General features: G+C 37.0%; 1 protein-coding gene across 1 annotated transcript in view; it reads right to left on the reverse strand.

Moving 5' to 3' along the window:
- The window catches only part of CFAP47 (cilia and flagella associated protein 47), a 258,908-nt gene that overhangs the window by 192,750 nt on the left and 46,439 nt on the right, over positions 1 to 19,719 (reverse strand). The window contains exons 27-33 of the mRNA XM_041399915.1: positions 12,310 to 12,407; positions 10,133 to 10,261; positions 9,113 to 9,362; positions 8,111 to 8,314; positions 7,333 to 7,426; positions 6,645 to 6,785; positions 4,023 to 4,218 (exon numbers count right to left, since the gene is read on the reverse strand). Of these exons, the coding sequence (XP_041255849.1) occupies positions 4,023 to 4,218; positions 6,645 to 6,785; positions 7,333 to 7,426; positions 8,111 to 8,314; positions 9,113 to 9,362; positions 10,133 to 10,261; positions 12,310 to 12,407 (1,112 nt within the window). The remainder of the gene's footprint in view (positions 1 to 4,022; positions 4,219 to 6,644; positions 6,786 to 7,332; positions 7,427 to 8,110; positions 8,315 to 9,112; positions 9,363 to 10,132; positions 10,262 to 12,309; positions 12,408 to 19,719) is intronic.

Below are 19,719 nucleotides of genomic sequence, written 5' to 3' on the forward strand. Positions count from 1 at the left end.
GTACAAAGCCTGCCCTTCCAAAACACATGCCAAGATGTTTTAAAACATTTATTTTTCAGTAGCAGTAAGGAGAGAAGATGTGGAGACACTAATCTCCTCACTAATGTTCTCTCTAAGCTATTAAGACCTTAATTCTTGCAAGAGGAGAGTTCTGATGAATGGCATAGTTATCTCCAACTTCAGAAGAGTGTAATAAAGATGAATATTTGAAACCTCTCTGCACTGCAGTAGCTTAGGCTTTTCTCACTGTCACATTTCACTTTAAGGACCTTAGGTATCAAAGGAAAGACTGAGAAATGTGGCCCAGACAGATCTTCATTTATTTTGTGGAAATTGATCACCCAACAGACTGTTTTGAGCTGAAAACAGCAGGTCAATACATTTTTCTAAGGCTAAGTATTCAAAGAAGAGTGTTTGGATGGTAATATTTAGGAACATAAATGTTAGTAAGGCTAAGTATTCAAAGAGTGTTTGGATGGTAATATTTAGGAACATAAATGTTAAGCAAAAAGTGGTAATTGCTCTCTGATCTGCACTGTAGCTGGAATTGGAAAAAAAAAATAAAAAAAAAAAATAAAAACCACAACAACCAACTAATACTTCTTTTAAAATTAGCAAATAATAACAACCAAAATTCAAAACTGAGGATATTTGAGACTTTCAGCTGAGATGCAGGAACACTTAATATACTCTGACATTTTTCCTTATGACACTTAATTTCCTCTGGAAAAGGCTGCTTAAACGCTTCATTTAAAGCTAACATAAATTAAAATGTCAAAATATCTGAGTATAAATTTAAAGATTAATCTTAACATCATAAAATTTAAAGGACCAAAAGTATATCAGATTATTAAATCTGCCAAGGTATGTAAGCTCTTCTCCAGTGCACAATCTTAAGAAACAAGTTCAGACTAATGATCCCTGGGGACATTAGTGGTCACCAGACTCCAGCCAGACTTTGTGCCACTGACCACAACCCTTTGAGCCTGGCAGTTAAGCCAAATTTCAGTCCACCTCACTGGGCTCTTAACTGGCCTATACTTCACCAGTTTGAATTTGAGGATGTTACAGGAGGCTGCTGAAAGCCTTGCCCAAGCTGAGATGAACAACACCCATGCTCTCCTCTGTCTATTGAGCTGGTCATGTAATCATGGAAGGCAATCAGGTTGATCCAGCATGATTTTCCCTTTGGAAATTACTCACAAAAATGTTCCTATACTCTGTATGCTTGCTAATATTTGGAAAGATTATTTATTCCATCAGCATCCCAAGAGACAAGGTGAGGATGACTGGTTTTGAAGCTTCCTGAATTCTCTTTCCAGATGGGAATAATATCTCTTCCAAACTTTTCCCCCTCAGATTGTCCTGACCTTTCCAAGGCTGTTGAATGTGACCTTGTAATGACATTGGCCAATTAGCACTTGGTGAACCCCATTGGGTCCCCTGGGCTTGTGTTTGTCCAGGGGTTCCCCAGTCTGATCCTCCTCCACCAAGGTTAAATCTTCCTTGTTCTAGACCTTCTCATTCATCTCAAGGGCCTGGGATTGCTTAGTACTTAATTTTAAACAGCAGAGACCAAGGTAAAAGAGAAGGCATTGAGTCCCTCAAGTCTTTTCTGTGTTCTTTGCCTTCAGATTCTTTGCCTCATGTGGCAGAAAGAACAGAACAGTAGCAGAAACCAATTAATTCTGAGGCAGCAAAAGCAAAACAGGCTAGAGGAAAGTGAAGGTTAAACAGAGAACTCAAACAGATGTTGAGGCAGGTCATCTCTGAAACAAAACGCTGTAAGATTGCACAACTAAACGCTTTCATGATGCAGAAGCATAAGAGTAAGACTATGAATTTCACAATTTTTCAGTATTTTCTCTCTTTATTTTGGATTATTAGATCTTTCCCAATGCTCATTGATGTAGTTTGGGGAGAGAAATGGAAACAGAAAAAAAAGAAAAGGGCATGTTTATGTGCATACATCAAGTTATTTTTGTGTGCTCTACTGAAAAGAGAATACAGAACTCATGAACAAAAAAACCTACAAAGAAGTTGATATCGCAAGGCAGTATCTGTCACTTCTCATATGTAGGAAGTATGTATAAATTCTGCCTTTTCATTCCAATCTTGCATCTCTCTGAAAGCAGAAAAGTGTGATTAAGTGAAATTATAGGTGGGAATTGTAATGCAGATGAATGTCCCCTGGCAGTAACCACAGAACTCATCTTTACCTGTGACCCAGAGTCAAAGCTACAGTCAGATTTGGACTAATTAATATATCAACCTAGTGAGTTATCTGTACTGACAGCATGATTTAGCAGAAGTTATTATTATTTTCTGAGAACACCAATATTGTAATTAAATTGTTCTTCTTGGGTGCCAACTTTGGGGAGCCTTTAGAACTAAATAATTGTAAAAAAACCCCTTATTTTACAATTGCTGATAGCTATATGATGACTTATTAAGAACAGGTCCCTCATTTTTATATCATAATTTATTACCTACTCTTAGGAAAAAAAATATTCGTACATATCCCACTTGGACAGCTGCAGCTTTTTTGTCTAGTAATATCCACTAGATTTGCACTTTAGGATTCAGATTCACTCCACAGAGACTATAACTCAATTAAAAGTTTAATGTTAAATAAGACATATTTTGGCACTCAGATTCTCCCCACTGAGCTCTCACAGATCAGAACAAGGCCAGCCACACCTCAACACCCAGATATTACTGGAGCCTTCAATCCAGAGAACATTTGGGGATGAGGAATTTATCCATGCAACATTTACAGTGAGCCACAACCCCGACCAGACAGAGCCATTCTCTCTGCAAGCTGTCATCTACGCACAGGGGCTCAGAAAAGCCCAGCAGAGCAGTGCTGGCAGCTGTAAGAAAGCTCCACTAAAGCAGGCACAGATAATAAAAAGCAATATATTGCAAATACACCCAGGGCATGTTATTTAGCTAGGGAGCTCCCTGAGTCAGTCATAAGACCAGGCCCAGACTATGCAAAAAGAGCTGGTTTCTGTTGGATGCAGGAGGTACGGACTAACACTTCAATCTTACCAGCAGAAGTACTCAACATATTTGAGAATAGCCATGACAATTTCTTCTACACAGTAAAATGAGAAAAGGAAAGGGATCATCAAAGCATATGCAAAATAGAGATTCTGCCCAAATGAGACTGATGGAAGATGACATCAAATAGATTATCCATAATTGAGAGAGGTTAGAAATCACTTGAGGCAAAAAATTACACCAGAAAATTTTTTTCCATATGTGGCTTTGTAAGCCATTCTGGAGGTCATCCCTGCTTATGATCAGACTGGCCTTTCTTGGTGTTCACTACACACCCAAAATTACTGCTGAAAAAGGAAATTAACTTAGGGTCAAAAAGCAAAAGGAAAAAATAATGAAAAAAAATAGAAATAATAATTACTAGTGGTCGAACAGTTTATCAGATTTTAATACCAGAACTGCCTAGATCAGTCTTAAATGGAAAGGTTAATTTTATCTAGCCTTAGTCAAGCAACCATGAGAGTCAACCTGCTCTCGCAAGCAGGACAGGATTTGTAATCTGGAACCTTGGTCTCTACTGCCTTCCCAAATATCCCTGAATAAAGGATGTACAAAAAATATTCTAAAAACTCTGAAAAGCTAGCTCTCAAACATGTCACTATAAGCACACATAGTAACAACTGTATCTCACTGAAAACACGATTATTAAGACAAAGTAATTACTGTTAGCACTTCCTGACAATATTAATAGAAAGAAGAAAGTGAGAAGATTCACATCACCCTTTATGCCTAGGTTAAAAACTGTAAGAAACACGGAACATCATCAACAGTGCTAATCAAAAGATGCTGATCTTGGAACACAGAAAACAAGGAAAGGAAATACATATGGGTAGGCAGTAACTTATACCAAAAAATACTTTCAGTGGCAAGATGTCACAATATATCTACGAGTAACAATTGCAAAAGTGTACAAAAGGAATGTTAGAAAAAAGAACAAAGTGAAAGAATTATCTCACCTCTTTGACTATCTTTCCACACAATTTTTCGATTTTTTTCATAATTTTTATTCAACCAGATGAGTATGCTTCGTTCATATCGAGAATATATATTACTGCATAAAGGTTCTGATTTTATTCCTGGCATGTTCTGCAAGCTCTCCAAGCTCGCTGGGTCAGGAATCATACGGAAAGAAACACGTGGAAGAACAAACACCTGAAATTATAAGAAATGTTTTAAATCATGAACTGTAAAAAAGAATTTCAAGCTGACAGATAAAGAAAAAAAACCCAAACACTTCAAACTCAAAAGGTTTTCTAATTTAGGAAAGGTTTAGAAGATTGCACATTAGCACCCACATAACCACTACACAGGATGGTGGAAGGTGTCAAGGGCAAGACAAACAAGAAGCTGCTGAGATCACTTGGCTTGTTCAGCTTGGAGAAGGTTGAAGAGTGACCTCACCACACTCTACAAATTCCTCAAGGAGGCCAGAGGAGAGGAAGGTGCCTGTCTTCTCTCTCTGATAATCAGCACTATGAACACAAGGAAATGGAATGACGCTGCAACAGGGCATGTTTAGATCTTAGGAAAAGGTTCTGCACTCATTGGTCACTGGACCAGGGAAGTGGTCATGGCACCAACTCAGTCAGAGACCAGGGAGCATCTGGAGAATGCTCTTAGTCATATGGTTTAGCTTAGGTTGTCCTGTGAGGAGCTTGGAGTTGGACTCAATGTTCCTTATGGGTCCCTTCCAATTTGAGATATTCTCTGACTCTAAATATTTTTTGTTTTCAACTTTTCTCCAAGTTTTGATGAATCCTGTGAAATCATTAGGTCATCTGTGTTCCAAGAATTACTGTGCATATTAGACCCAAAGCTCTAATTGCTGAACTACTTACACTGATGTCCAGCACAATCTATAGAAACATTCAAATTGTATCTTTCACGACCCAGTTGCTTATTTAGGTCCAAATTACACTGATTGTTTCTCCTGAAAAGATTCACATTAAAGGCCTAAAATAAAATTCAGGGAAGAATTGGTTTCCTGGGCTGCAAGTGCACATGGGTGGCTCATGTAGTCTCTCATCCACCAACACCTCCAAGTCCTTCTCAGCAGAGCTGCTTATAAACTTTTCATCCCCTATCCTGGATTGATACTGGATGTTTCCTCAACCTGACTGATATAAAACCTGATTGAATCAAGGCATTTCAAGCTACCTATTTTTTAGGATTTCACCTCATCAGGAAAAAAAAATCAAAACCCAAACAACAAAACAACATGGATACTATTAATTTTGGTGGGGTTTTGCTCTGTGATAGTCCATCACGTACCTATGAATACTGCAGCAAATTGAAAGAACAGCAAAATGACTTGCTTTCTGGGAACTATGATTGCATTTTCCCACACCCATGTTCCCAAGTGTCCTTAAGTCATCTGTCTCAGCCAATGTACACATACTGTTTCATCTCTATTTTTTATTGTGCTTTCCCAATCAATAATCACATAGTCAGAGAATAGTTGTGGTTGGAAGGCAGCTCTGGAGATTGCGTGGTCCAAACTTCCTGCTCCAACGACAATCAGAGTGCTTTTTCAGAATTGCATTCCACTGGGCTTTGGATATTTCAAAGGACAGTAACTCCACAACTCCCTCAAGGTATCCATTCTAATGTGTGACCACTCTGACAGGAAAAAAGGTTTCTTAACTTCAAAGGTATTTCCTGCACCTCAGTTTGTGCCTGGTGCCTCTTACCATGTCATGAGGCACGACTGAGGAGTCTGGCACTGTCCTTTTCACAACCAACCTCCCCTCAGGTACTGAAACACATTTCTTAGACACACCCCTCCACCCGAGCCTTCTCTTCTGGCTGAAGAGTCTCAGCTCTTTCAGTCTCTCCCTAAATGACAGATGCTCCAGTCTCTTAAATCATCTGTGGGATCCTTCACTGAAGTCACACCCCAGTACATCCATGTCTAACTTGTACTGGGAAGCCCAAATATTAACTATATTTTTAAACTCTTCTCCATCCCTTGGAACAGAAATAAATAATTTTTTCTCTTAGGCACATAAATGCACTGATCATTGATCAGCACATAAGCTTTACTTTGGAAAACATGACACCCAAGATTTTTCTTTACCATCAGTAAAAATAAAATTGAACAAAATTTAAGAAGTCTATACTAACCAAGATGATCATATTTAAAAGGAATAGTTATTATTAAAAAATGCTTAGCTGTTGAAAAATTCCATTTGAATGTAAGGTAATGAATGCTACAGTTACACATCTAGGCAATTATGTCCAGTGAAAAGGGCGTCTAAGCAAGGTAACACAAAAGCATGAAAGAGTTTTCTTTACCTGCACTAATATTTGTATAATATTTAATTGTGCAAAATGCAGACTGTTATAACATTTCCTAGTTGGAACATATTAACACACTTATAAGTTTTAAAAAAAATTAAAATATTCCCACACTCTTTTTTCCTTCTCTGTTAGAGAAAAATAAAATACTTACAAGTATTTAGTTTTAAAGATGTGTTTAGAAAAAAAATAAATCTCCAGTATACCACAAATCTTTTTCCAAATAAAGCCCTTAGCCATCAGTTCCTCAGAATCTGGTAGTAAATACATCTGCAATTTACCTTGTACATCTGCAGCAGCACATCTGTCCAAGCTCGTTTGCTCATTGTCTCAAACGTTCTGCTCTCCAGAACAAAAAAACGCCTGCCACTTAACTTGCCTGAGCTTCTCACGCTTCCCCTCTTCACTTCAGGTACAAAACACTTCAGACAAAAGATGGGATTTTTTTTTCAATATTCATTTCATCAGTTTGGATAAGAAATTAACAAGAGGACAATAATGAATCAATGACATAAATAGGTGATAACATCTACTACAGTGCAATAGTGACCAACACTAGAACCATTTGCAGTTTGCTGCTATCTCAGGAATAAGAACCATAATAAAGAATTGACAGGACTTAAAAGCAGCAATCAGGAAACAGGGAAAACACACAAAATACTTAAAAATGGTAAAATCTGTAGGATAATCAGATCTCTACTTTTAAAACATATCTGTTGGACATTAATATCAGATATTTATAGTATCAGAAGGAATTGAAAAAAAAAAAAAAAGGAGACCAATGAAAATGTTGGAGTCATCTTAAATTCCTACCCAGTCTCTCACACATGTGCTTAGATTTATGCAATCCAAAGCAGTCAGCACAGTAAGAACACTCATGGTCCACCAAGAACTTGCACTAGTATTCCAAGGACTGAAACTAAGCACGTGGGCTTTGTTAAAAGGAGAAATAACACCAAACCTACCTACCCTCAGACCAGTATTTACTTCAGTCCATATCTCATAATCTTCTGGTTCAAGCAGAAATTCTGGCATAACATGAGGAAGATATGCTCCTTTCCTTCTGAAATCACAAAGCAGGAAAAGTTAATAGGAAATATAATTAAGAGAAATCAAATTTTTTGAAGTTGTTTAATCTTTGTGTAATCTCCTCTATCTGAATAGCCTCTGGAGTAGTGATCCAGCTCCATTAATTGCTTAGATGATCTTCTGGATAGAAACTCACGTTCAATTCCTATGGCTACAACTACACATTTTAAGAACATACAACTGGACAGATTGGCTTTTTCTTGAGCATTGCTCCTCCACGAAGGATTTGTTATAACACAAAACTTTAAAACAAATACTATCCATTTCCATGTGAAAGCGAAATGAGTCATCAGGTTCCACTAAGAGCATCAGTGGAATGGCAAGATCATGAATGAAAAACTTCATCTGACTGCCCACTGAGCCTGTCTAAGAAGAAAGGTTAAAAGTCACCTTTTGCATTTAAGGAAGCAGAGTTCCTGTGGAATTCCTGTGTTGGATATTACCCTACCAAAGGACACTTTGCTTAGTGAACACTGCAGATAACCTTGGTAAAAATAAATTAAAGTTTATAATACATACATCTTAACTCACAAAAAGTATAAAGGAAACCCTAAACCCACTGTATACCATCCAGTTAGAACTAGGCTTGTAGAAGGCTAATTTTAAAAACTGGAAAGAAAAGGTGCACACGTGGATATCTCATCACACTTGTACTTACTTAAGGAAGGCAAGCAATTCAGAATGCTGCCAGTGGAGTTGGAACATTTTTTCTACTGGATCAGGGGACAATGACTGGCATGTTGCAATGCCGATTGGTTGTCCATTCAGATGCAATAACATATCATAGAAACACTTATCTTTGTCAACCCTTCGTTTAAAAGTATTTTCTTGTGCAACAGTTAGCTGGACTATACACACATCACTAGGAGAGAAAAATTTTTGATATTATATTGATATATAATTTGATATTATTCTTCTAAATGCACAAAATGAGCTACAATCACATGTATCACAAGGCTAATTTAACAAACCATGAAATAAAAAGAACAGCAAGGAGGGTTGAAAAGTACAGCACTTTTTCATCTTTACAGAACATAATAATGTGAGGATTTTGAACTGCATGAAATATTTATACCTTCATAAATAAAAGCTTTCTACCAAACATAATTTGGATTTTTATCATGTTTATAAATGTCTATGTGATTGTTTCCAGCAGAGTGGCTTCTTCACTATTTAGAACCAAGCTAGATAAAATCAAATAAGTGAGGCCACCACAACTGATATATTTCCAGGGTGCTTGCAAGACTCTTGATTATAAAATATTATTTCTCATTTGTTACTTGATCTTTAGATTATGTGGGGGGGGAAAGACATTGTTAAAGAACCTACTTATGCCAACAAAGAAGGGAGAGGCTAGAACTGTTTTCAGTCTCAGAGGAGAATCAATTTCAGTTAAGAACATGACATACAGTTTGAACTGCATATTTAACACACACTGCATTATGATATGCAGTATCATAGTTGAAATTGTATTCCAGAAAGCAAAAACTAACACCTGGATGACATTTTCATATAAGCACCATATAGAAGCTACAATTTTGATAGCAAACTGTGCATTAGAGTGTATTTCTATTCCTTAGATCATATCCAAATCCCCAGAGTAGATCTGTTATTCTGGTATGAGGCAGACAGGAGTTAGCTCTAAGCAGGCATCAATTACCGTCTCAGGGAATAAGGTATTGAAATGGGATTCTGCCCCTTAGACCAGCCAAAGAGCGCGAACCAACTCTGCACAGCATTTAGGGTCTTTTGAAAGAAGTTGTACTCCTCCTCATCTTCATCAGGAAAAAATGATAATTCATGCTTCTTTCCTTTCCCATCACTTTCACTGTCAGTTTCACTCTCTTCACTTGTTTCTTCATTCTCTTCACTTTCATATGCATCACTCCCACTTTCATCAGCAATACTCTCTGAAAGATACACACCAAATAAAACATCCAGAAAGATTTCTTATTTCCCCATTTTTTTTGTCTAGCACAAAAATATTCAACAAACAATTGTTTCCAAAGAACAAAATCTGCCAGATTATTTTAGGAAAACTTATTATCTGCCAACTTATTTTAGGAAAAAAAAAACAATTTAAATTACATATACACATTTTAGGAATAGAACAAATGATATACTGAAATCTAATTTCACTTTCAGAAAAAAGCATTACCCAACAAGCAAAAAATAAATTCAGGTATGGCTTACAAAACTATAGCCAGAGTCTTAAAAGGGTCAGTCTTACAGAGTTCCAACAGACCCAGCTTTTCCTGTCAGTCACTGCAAGTTCACTTTAACAGTTATTGTACAGGTATAACTCCCAATACATCTATAAGCCTTTGGAGTTTTTTCCCCTCTGTTAGGCTTTCTCACTCCTAAATTCTGATCTGCTTATAACTAATATATTTTAAAAACTATTAGTTGCTAACATCAACAACAATATAATGCACAAAAAGGTAACTAAGAAAACAAACAATCGTTTTCCTTATAGCAGAACTAACTTAGGTGACTCCATCCTTGAAGGTGTATTTTAATACCATTGTTGAAGTTTCACTAAATGATGCAAAAATAAAATTAATTGATACCCTTGCAAATAAAAAAAATATTACCGGGATTTAAGAAGAAAAAACAATACAATGTGGAGAAAAGAGGCTAATTCTTTATAATATCATTGATTTTTTGTGCTGTACTATACCTGATTGAGAATCTTCATAGGTTGAGCCACTATCTGCATCTAAAGAACTTGCAGAATAGCTGCGTGAAGGTGATGATGGTGTAAAACATGGCTGTAGAACAACTTCTCCAATGCTGAAGTCTTTATTGTCTGTAAAAAAAGATTCAAGTTGCAGCTGAGAAAACATATTTTACTGTCAGTGCTCTAACACATTGCAAATATCTACTTCTATATTTTTCTAATTCATGCTTCAATTAATAAAGTAACAGTTCATATTTGACTCATGAAAGTCTTGCTTTGGACATTAGAGAGGGGTCCAGAAAAAATGTCATGCATTTTTGGGTTTTTTCCCCAATTAACTGTATATTTTAAAGGATGCATCTTCCTGCTTGCTGAAAAGCCCTACAATGCTAGATCAAGAATTCTGTGTCATGAACAAAATGCTCTTAAGGACTTCTCGTTCACAGCTGTGTAATGAGTCTCTCATCCTTACCAAGCTCCTTCAGCCTTGACAACACATATTTTACAAACAAAACTCAGAAGTAAACTTTATCAATCCATCAGTTCTGAAATAACAGATGTTCTGACTTTCTCATGTTGGCCTAAGATAGGATTAAAGGACCCTCTGTTGTCAGTTCAAAACAAAAGAGGCACCAAGTGTAGTTTCCAGAGAAGCAAACACATCACTAAGAGGAGCAAGAACTCTCTATGATTATCTTTTAACTTTTGATTTCTGGTACTTATTTTTTACCATCCTTAGGAGATAAAACAAGAGCACAGTGTCAGAGGGGAGGCAAAGCCTTCCTGGATACCTTTCAAAGATACTGTGAGGTATAGATATGGTTTGGTCACATTAAACAGCATTCCACACCAACACAGTCTATACAAAATCACATAAAAAAGACTCAAGGAATTTAGCAGTAATGACTTCAAAACTGACACAAACTGATGTGTGAACAAAGCAATAAGCAATCAATGCAGAACAGAAATATCCCAATACTAATGGGAGATCATTTATTATAAAACCATCATTCCATTTTTGGCTTAATCTTCAATAGAAATTTACAAAGCATCTTTAAAAAACAAGCTTGCAAAAATGGTATATTGGTCCCAAAAATAAAGAAAATAAACAAAAAATTACACATTAATAAGCAATAATACTTTTTTCCCCTTCCTATCTTTATTTAATTGTGCTATTATCCCTGAATGATGTGGCACCTGTACCTATCTTCATCAATTTGGGTTGAAAAGAACAAAACATGACCTGTCTCCTTGCTAATCCCTTTCTCAATTTCCCAAGTATCAATTCTCTTTTCTCTTAAACACTCTGAGTGACACTCTTACTTTAAGTTAACGCAGTCTTAGAATTCATTCTTTGATGCTAAATCTATCTCAGATCTAAGGACTTACTTGCTTACCTGAAAAACTTCTCTATTTCATCAAAATATGTCAGATCACATATACAGCTATAAAAAACAATCATTTATCCCACACTGAACATACTTTAAGCAGGACTAGATGGCCCATAGGGATTCCTTCCAACCTGAATTATACAATGATCCCTATCTTGCCATGAGCACAGCCACACACAGAGATCACAGATCACTGAGGCAGCAGAGATGGTTTCAGCAGGGGGGACACAGGCAGAGATTTAGACACAGAGGCAGGCAGAGGGAGACATAATGCAGATAAAAATATTTCTGCTCCCTGACCACAGGTTTTCATTAGGCCTTAAAAGATAGCTGTGCCCTTCTCCCTTCAAGGACAGGAGTAAAAAAGCCCTGAAAACTATTCCCAACAGGCAAATAATTATAGCATTTTAAAATAACATCATGTGGTTTGTCTTTTGCTTTCTTGAAAACATATGATCACTGTCTATCAATACAATTCAAATTAACTTATTCTCTAATTTTTTGGCTGTTTTCCCTATTCATATTTAAAAACATTCACAAAACATTCTGTAAGATTTTGGTTTGTTCAATATTTTTCAATAAATATGACCCAATAATTTATATAACTTGTCCTCATTTTTACTAAGGAATCTGAAGCTATTAAATGGTTTTAAAAGTTTAATTGAGGTATTCCCCTGCAATAAATGAGGGAAAATGCTATCTTGACAATCACATTCCTGTTATCACCCTGAAAACACTGATAATACTAATGGACATAATATAATAGGTAGAGTTTTGACTGCTTACTGCTTCTCCAGATAATTTTTTTATCATTGTGCATTGCCAAGTATGGGTATAATGTGAGAAGACAATTGTCTGCTGTTCCAGCAACCTGAAATGAGAACCTGTTGAAAACAAAACACAGAAGTTACCATTTTCTATTTACAAAGGGTAATCAAGATATTTTTCAGCACAAGAACAAAAGACAGAGTGTAAGTATCAGATCTGCTGCTCCTTCTCTAGTGGCTGAACAGATTACACAGGTGGGGCTGAACCCTTCAAAATGCTGGAGTTTGCTATAGTATTTCCACGTCTTAGTTTACTGTGAGCATGGGTGTATCATCAGTCTGAAAGAGACAGCAGAGATTTAGTGAAATAAATTAACTCTGTGTTTCTAAAAAGAAAAATAAAAACTACTAAACTTACAATTGACATTAGTAAGTCTCCTAAAGATGCCTGCTAACTTCTTAAATAATACGTCCTACAACTTTGACAAGTGAAGTTTTCTCAAAAAGCAACTTCTATTTTGATTCTAGCATTTATTCTATGAGACTTCACAGAAATGTCAAAATAAATATTTAAAAATAAATAGATTCAATTTAAAAACACTAAGATATTGACTGTAGTTGCTGGAATATAATAGAAATTGATGTCCATGCTCTGATGTTCACTGGAGTGTCTGTTCTACCTGCAGCAACTTTATTGATGTGCAGCAAGCTACCTTTTAACCCTCTTTTTGTACTTCACCTCAGTCTCTCAGTGTGTAGTCAACAAGCAAATTATTGTCATCAATGGAATGCTGGGAGCCATCTGTATTTATGTTCTTAGCTCATTGCAACTGACAGGTAATTAAACCGAGCTTAGTCCTATGTTATTAAATAGCTGGGTTTGCAGTCCTTATTTACTTATTAACAAACATTCATTTTAATTAATTGTTTTGACTAAACTGTCAAAAGTAAAAAGAAAAATGTGTTTTAATTATTCAAACAGCATGCTGATATCCATCTTGCTTTAATACATTGAGAATTATGCATATTGAAAATATACCTTGCATAGAAGAAATTAATACATGTTCTATTTCCTTGAAACAACCAAAAAGAAATTTATATTTATTGCAAATTTAGATTAATATTAAAAGATATAACAAGACCTCAGATTAACTTATTTATAATATGACATAATTAGATTTTACTGATTTCTTTTTCTTTTTTTTTTTGTAATAACATGTACATGGAAAAAAGAAATGTTTTAAAAGTACCAGAAAGTACTTTTGTTTCCTCCTTCATATTTCACTCTCCAAACACAACATTCTTGGACATCGCTTTCAAGGCAACTTTAATAAATAGAGAAAGGTCCCAACAAAATCTATGGCCAACTTTCTTACAGCTAAATATTCCCACTGGGACTCCAATTTGATATCTAACAGTAATTTAAACAAATAATCCAGCTCTGCAATGCTTTGGTTTGCTCCTGGGAAATGTTAATCCTACTGGAACTTGGCCGGGGCCAAGGCAAGAGCTCTGGCCAATTGCACTGTGCAGAAAAATATTTCTTGCAGCAAACGTCATTCTTTCTGCTTTTATTCAGCAAATCATCTCAGCAGCAGAGCATCAGCAGCACAGATGGCTGTGAGAGGTACATCCACACCTACTTGTGTGCACAAAATGTACAACTGTACATGCTCAAACAAGTGTCAGGGCTTGTTTGTTCTGCCTTTAGCAGGCCACTGAAAGACACACAGGATCAATAACTACAACACAGAAAGGTTTGCAACTTCCAGCTCATGACTTTACTCTGATAAATGGCAACTGTCAATACTCTGCAGGCACTCAGGTGAACTTCAGACAACTGAGTGAGGGGCAGGAGGGGAAGAAAGCTGTACAGAGGTTAATGAGAGCTCTCAAGTTACATGAAAGTAACTCAGATGTCTGCATTATCAGACTCAGTCAACTTCCTGATTTCTCAGTTTGAGGTGAGCACCTCAGCCATTTCCATCCTAAATGCCGAGCTGGGATTCGGGGAAATCTTCATTCGTGCTCAGATTTGCACAGTAGTGTAACACAGAAAAGTGTGCTTGAGAACACCTGCAGTACATCTGAACCACCCACACAAATTCCATGAGTGAAACTACTCAGAGCAAAGGGAGTAATTCACAATGTAGAATATAAAGAACATCCCCACAACAGAACACCTGTGAACAAATAAACGCCTCAGAGCCCGTGGTGCTGCTGCAAGCAAAGCTCCCCCCTGTTCCTTGGATGCGCCTTGTTGGCTGCTGTGGTAACACAGTAGGAGACACAAACACACCCAGCCAACAACAAACAATGCACATATTGAATGGGGGGGATGGATCCTGCAAGTCAACAACTGATCTGCAGCTGGTACTGATCATAAGGATTAAACTTCCATGACTCTGGCTGTAGTGTGCAGGAGGTGCTGGAGGTCAGCACTGAAGGATATAGAAGGGACTGAAGAAGCTGTTGTGTGTGTGCTCAGCTCTGAGAAAAGAAGGCCCAAGGGGATCGTGTCTATGTGTACGAGTATCTGATGGGAGGGAGTAAGGAAGAAGGAGACTCTTCTCAGTGATGCTTAGGAACACAAAATGCAGAGAGCACAAATTTAAATACAGGAAATTCTATCTCATCATAAGAGAAAAAAACAAACCAAAACCAAAACCATGACAGTGGCTAAACACTGGAAAAGTCTTCCCAGAGAAGTTGTGGAGTCTCATCCTTGAAGATACTAAAGATTTAACTGGGCAATGGAATTGATTCTTTGAAGAGGGGCAGAGATGATCTCTGGAAGGTCTTTCCAACCTTAGGCATTATGTGATAATAAATATCAACTCATTTATTGGCCACCTGTCCACGTCTCATCAGTAAGTACTTTATTACAGCATTTTCCCAGAAGTGCTATTTGAAAGAAAATTAAAGAATGAGTCTGTACCTAAAAATTTAATCTGAGAATCAAATAATGCCACTCCATTCACATGGCAGAAAAGTGAAGGTGCTAGGAACTAACTATTTATCATATGCCTTTGAGGAACTGAGTCAGAGGGCACTAGATAGAAAAGCATTCACTGTAGCATACAAATGCAGAAGAGAGATTACAAAGACATGTGCATTCTGTACATGTAAAAGCATCTTGTACCACTGACCTTGACTTACAACATCATTAAAGAAATTATGTTACAAAACTAGGAGTCTTGTACAACATATTTATTTTGTATTTGCAGCAGAGTTTAATTAAATATGAGAAAAGTCTTTATTATTCTGTTAGAATGAAAGTTACTTGTATTGCTAGCAAATGTGAAGTCACTAATACATTAAATTATTCAGTGTATTTGGTTTTATAATGCTTACTAAAGCAAGTAAAAAAATTGTTATCTACATGAACCATCATTGCCACTGCTACTCCAGTGTTTATTTCCTAATGCACATTTCCAAAGAACACAGAACAAAAGAATGGCCGTTACATAGATTGTGTTTACCAACATCTGAAACCTGCTGATCACCAAAAGTAAAGCTCCAACTGTGATGACAGAAAAATACCATTCAACACTGTAAACAAAGCTTCTATAGAAGTTATTTCACTTCTCTTAAAGAAACTCTGGGGTTTTTTCCATTACTTTTTTTAATGTTTGTGTAAAGACAAAAGAACCCAAATCAAAATATATTTATCCATTTTAATGTGCTCTATAGCGTTTCAGGTGTTTCCTAAGTACAAACAAGTGATTTGTATCAGTGTACACCAAATGTTCTAAATATGTCAGCATAGTTAAATAACCCTTCTTTAATAGTATTCATTAAGAGATGCAGAATGTCACTAAATTTCTAATGAGAAAAAAAATCCAAATCCATTAGCATCTAACTGACAAATTCCTGTAGCAACATCATTTGTGTAAACTTAAAAAAATATTTAAGAGAAACTCACACTGCCAGTTTAGGAAACTAAACAAATTGCTTGCAGGAGCAATTACTGACAAAAGAAAACCTTGCCTAAGACTGTGGCATTTTACAGATCTTTAAGAATAAAGCACAATGTTAGATGCTGGGAAGTTGCAATTTAAATATCAATAAAGACCTGCCCTCCTCCCTCCCCTCAAAAATCCTACAACAGATCCAGAGATGATGGAACTGGAAAGAAGAGGAAAAGATGACCCATGCCACCTCTGCCATTATTCACAAACAAGCAGTTCCCCCACACTGAAGGGACCTTATAGTTCGCAGCAGGAGCTCAGGCTTCCCCGGAAACCAACATAATACAAAAATGAACAGTGGCTGACACATAATTTCATGCTATATGTAAGACTTATAGCTGGGAAAGCATCCACTTTTTTTTTTTTTTTCTAGTAGCAGCAGTGACGTTAGCACTTAATTCCTGAATAAGAGATGCTTCAGCTGTCAGGGACCATCACAATGGCAGAAAGCCACAAGCACAGAAAAGAACAGAGTGATTAATGGGTGTGGACCATCCTTGTTTTCAAAAGCACTTCCAACTATCTGAGGTAAAATGCCAATATATTCTTAGGTCAGATGAATGCTGCAAAGCAGCATGCAAATATCAAGAAGTCCAATGTTTCCTAGCTCCCTGCTTTCTCATGTAATGTGAATGATTTTGAAAGAAATTGACAGCTCCTATTCTCCCAGGCATGCCAGCAGAATACATGGATTTGACATTTGCCAGCAGTGCCTATTAAAGAGCTGGATGCTTTGGACACGCTTCCCAAGAGCAAAGGGAATGTTTTCCCCTGTGAGACACTGAGATCTGATGGACTATCAAAACAACTGGAACCAATCCATAATTGGGTTAGTGACTGTGTCTCAGCACTATTATATTGTTATTAGAGGCTACATTCTCTTTTCCTAAAGTTCCAGCCATGAATAATGTGAATAAATTCAGAAATTTCATGAGTTTCCATGGCTTCTCAGTGGTAGAGGGAGAGGGAAGGGAGAACTGTAGACCATGGGAGGAAAAGACCTCAGCACACTTTGTGTCATCAATGACACACCAACCTATCTACACCACATGTGGGGATTCTAGTATATTTTGCTGCCCAGAGCACCATTTTCTTTGATTGCCTGTTCACTACTTATTTTCAGAAATAATAATGTTATTTCAATCAAGATGGCAGAAAAATTTATTTTCTGCTAAACTCTTGATATAATCATCAAATTAAAATATATCATAACAATAATAAGAGAACAAATATATACACATGCCATGTTTGCAGAGGGGATTTTTTGCAAAATATGTGTCATAGCTAAATATCTCTCCCATTTATTAAATGCGTGCTCAAGACAGTCTTTGATTTTATGTTAACTTTTACTTCTGAATTCCTATCGGTCCTATGTAAAGAAGAGTAATTTCTTCTGCTTTGGATTCAAAGGAGCAAAAAGAAAAAGATTTAAAGAAATATTAGAATTATGCACTTACGCATTTATTAGAAATTAATGCATTTTCATATGTTCCATGTAATGGAATCTGTGCACACAGTAAATTATTGCATAAATGACAACCATATATTTCTTCAGTTTTCTTTTACAATTACATCTAATATTATTTGATTGTAAAAAATTATTGCCTGTCATCTTTCAAATGTTTTCTGTAAAGCAGCCAAATCCAACATTATCTATTCTCTAGCCAATGTTCACTCTGTTTTAAAGCAAAAAAGTCATTATTTAGGACTAAGTATGGACTATGTGAATCAATCCTACTGACATTTTAGACCTGAATTTAGAAAAGCAAAATACTACAGAGCCTAAGTGCATTAGGTTTGTATGGCCAGGTTTTGGTGGTGATGGGGGGCTACAGGGGAGGCTTTGAGAAGCTGCTGGAAGCTGCAGTCCATGTTGAGACCCTGGTGAGGCAGCTGTGCCCCTGCAGCCCAGGAGGGCACAGGGATCAGAGATCACCTGCAGCCCAGCAGAGCACAGGGATGCAGAGATCACCTGCAGCCCAGGGAGGAGACCCAGAATGGGGCACAGGGATGCTGAGAGGAGGCTGTGAACCCATGAGAGACCCATGAAGAGAGGAGCCCACCCTGGAGCAGGTTTCCTGGCAGGACGTGTGACCCCATGGGGGACCCAGGCTGTCCTTGAAGGACTGCACCCCATGGCAGAGGGACCCTTGCTGCAGCAGTCTGGGGAGGACTGCTGTCCATGGGATGGACTCACACTGGAGAAGTTCATGGAGAGCTGTCTCCCATAGAAGGAAGCCCATGGTGGAGCAGGGGAAGGACTCCTCTCCCTAAGCAGAAGCAGAAAATGTGAGATGAATTGGCCACAGCCCCCATTCCCTCTTTCCCTCCACTGCTGGGGAAGAGGTAGAGCTAGGAGGGAGGGAGGGGTGAAAGGAAGGTGTTTGTAAAGTTGTATTTTAGTTCTCATTACCTTGCTTTGAATTTTTTTTAGTAATAAATTTAATTAATATCTCTAATTTGAGTCTGTTTTACCCATAAGGGTATTTGGTGAGTGATCACTCTTCTTATCTCAACTTATTAACCTTTGATTATATTTTCCCTTCCCTTTCCCACCGCAGAGGGGAGTGACAGAGAGGCTTTGGTGGGTACCTGACATCCAGCCAGGGTCAACCCCTGTGAAGTGTTTTTCTCCTCAATACTCCTGCTTTGAAATGTGCCTAGAACTAGTTCTGCTTAGAAGTTAAGGGGTTTTTTCTAAGCAGCTGTAGAATACAATATTACCAACCTCTGAAAATCTGGACTTGATTATTTTAATAAGAATATCCCAGAACACAGAATAGGAGTTGGAGTTCAAAAGTTTAGCTCAAATCATTTTGAAGTATATATTATCACTTTGAAAATGGAAATATAAAGAGAGAACACCTGATAAATTAATCTTCAGCAACAGATACTGTGAGATTTCACAGCCTATTAAACAGTCCAGGAACTTTTTTCAAGACCAGTTAGCTTTTATAGGTGTTATAAAAGGTTATAGGTTCATTGTTTTACTATTAAAGATCAAGAAGACCCTGAAATCTTGTCTTTTTAAAATACTCAAATTAACAAAGCAGTACAAATTCATTAGATAGACAGTTTGAAACAAATTGTTCAAATGGTTAGATAATTAGTTGAAACAGGTTAGAAGTTTGAAAATGTTGCACAGGGTTCCCATGGGGGCTGGCAGGAATGAGGGGAAGATATGCAGAGAACAAAATATTCCAGCTACATATTATTACAGAGTGCAGTATCACAGCACATAATAATACTAGCAGTGTTATCCAGACTTGGATTTATCATGGAATTATCATTTAATGGAGTTTAATAGAAGAAGAAGGAAATGGTCAGGATTACAGAATTGGCTGCTTACTCAGATTTTTCTAAGTGAAGGAAAGAATTATTTCTGGTTACAATAAAAATAATTCCATCTGAAAGCCAATCCAAATGATATTCCCACAATGACCAATGACACACACATA

Source organism: Onychostruthus taczanowskii, unplaced genomic scaffold (assembly GCF_017590055.1).
Source record: "Onychostruthus taczanowskii isolate IOZ18803 unplaced genomic scaffold, ASM1759005v1 scaffold17, whole genome shotgun sequence".
NCBI classification, from domain to species: Eukaryota; Metazoa; Chordata; class Aves; order Passeriformes; family Passeridae; genus Onychostruthus; species Onychostruthus taczanowskii.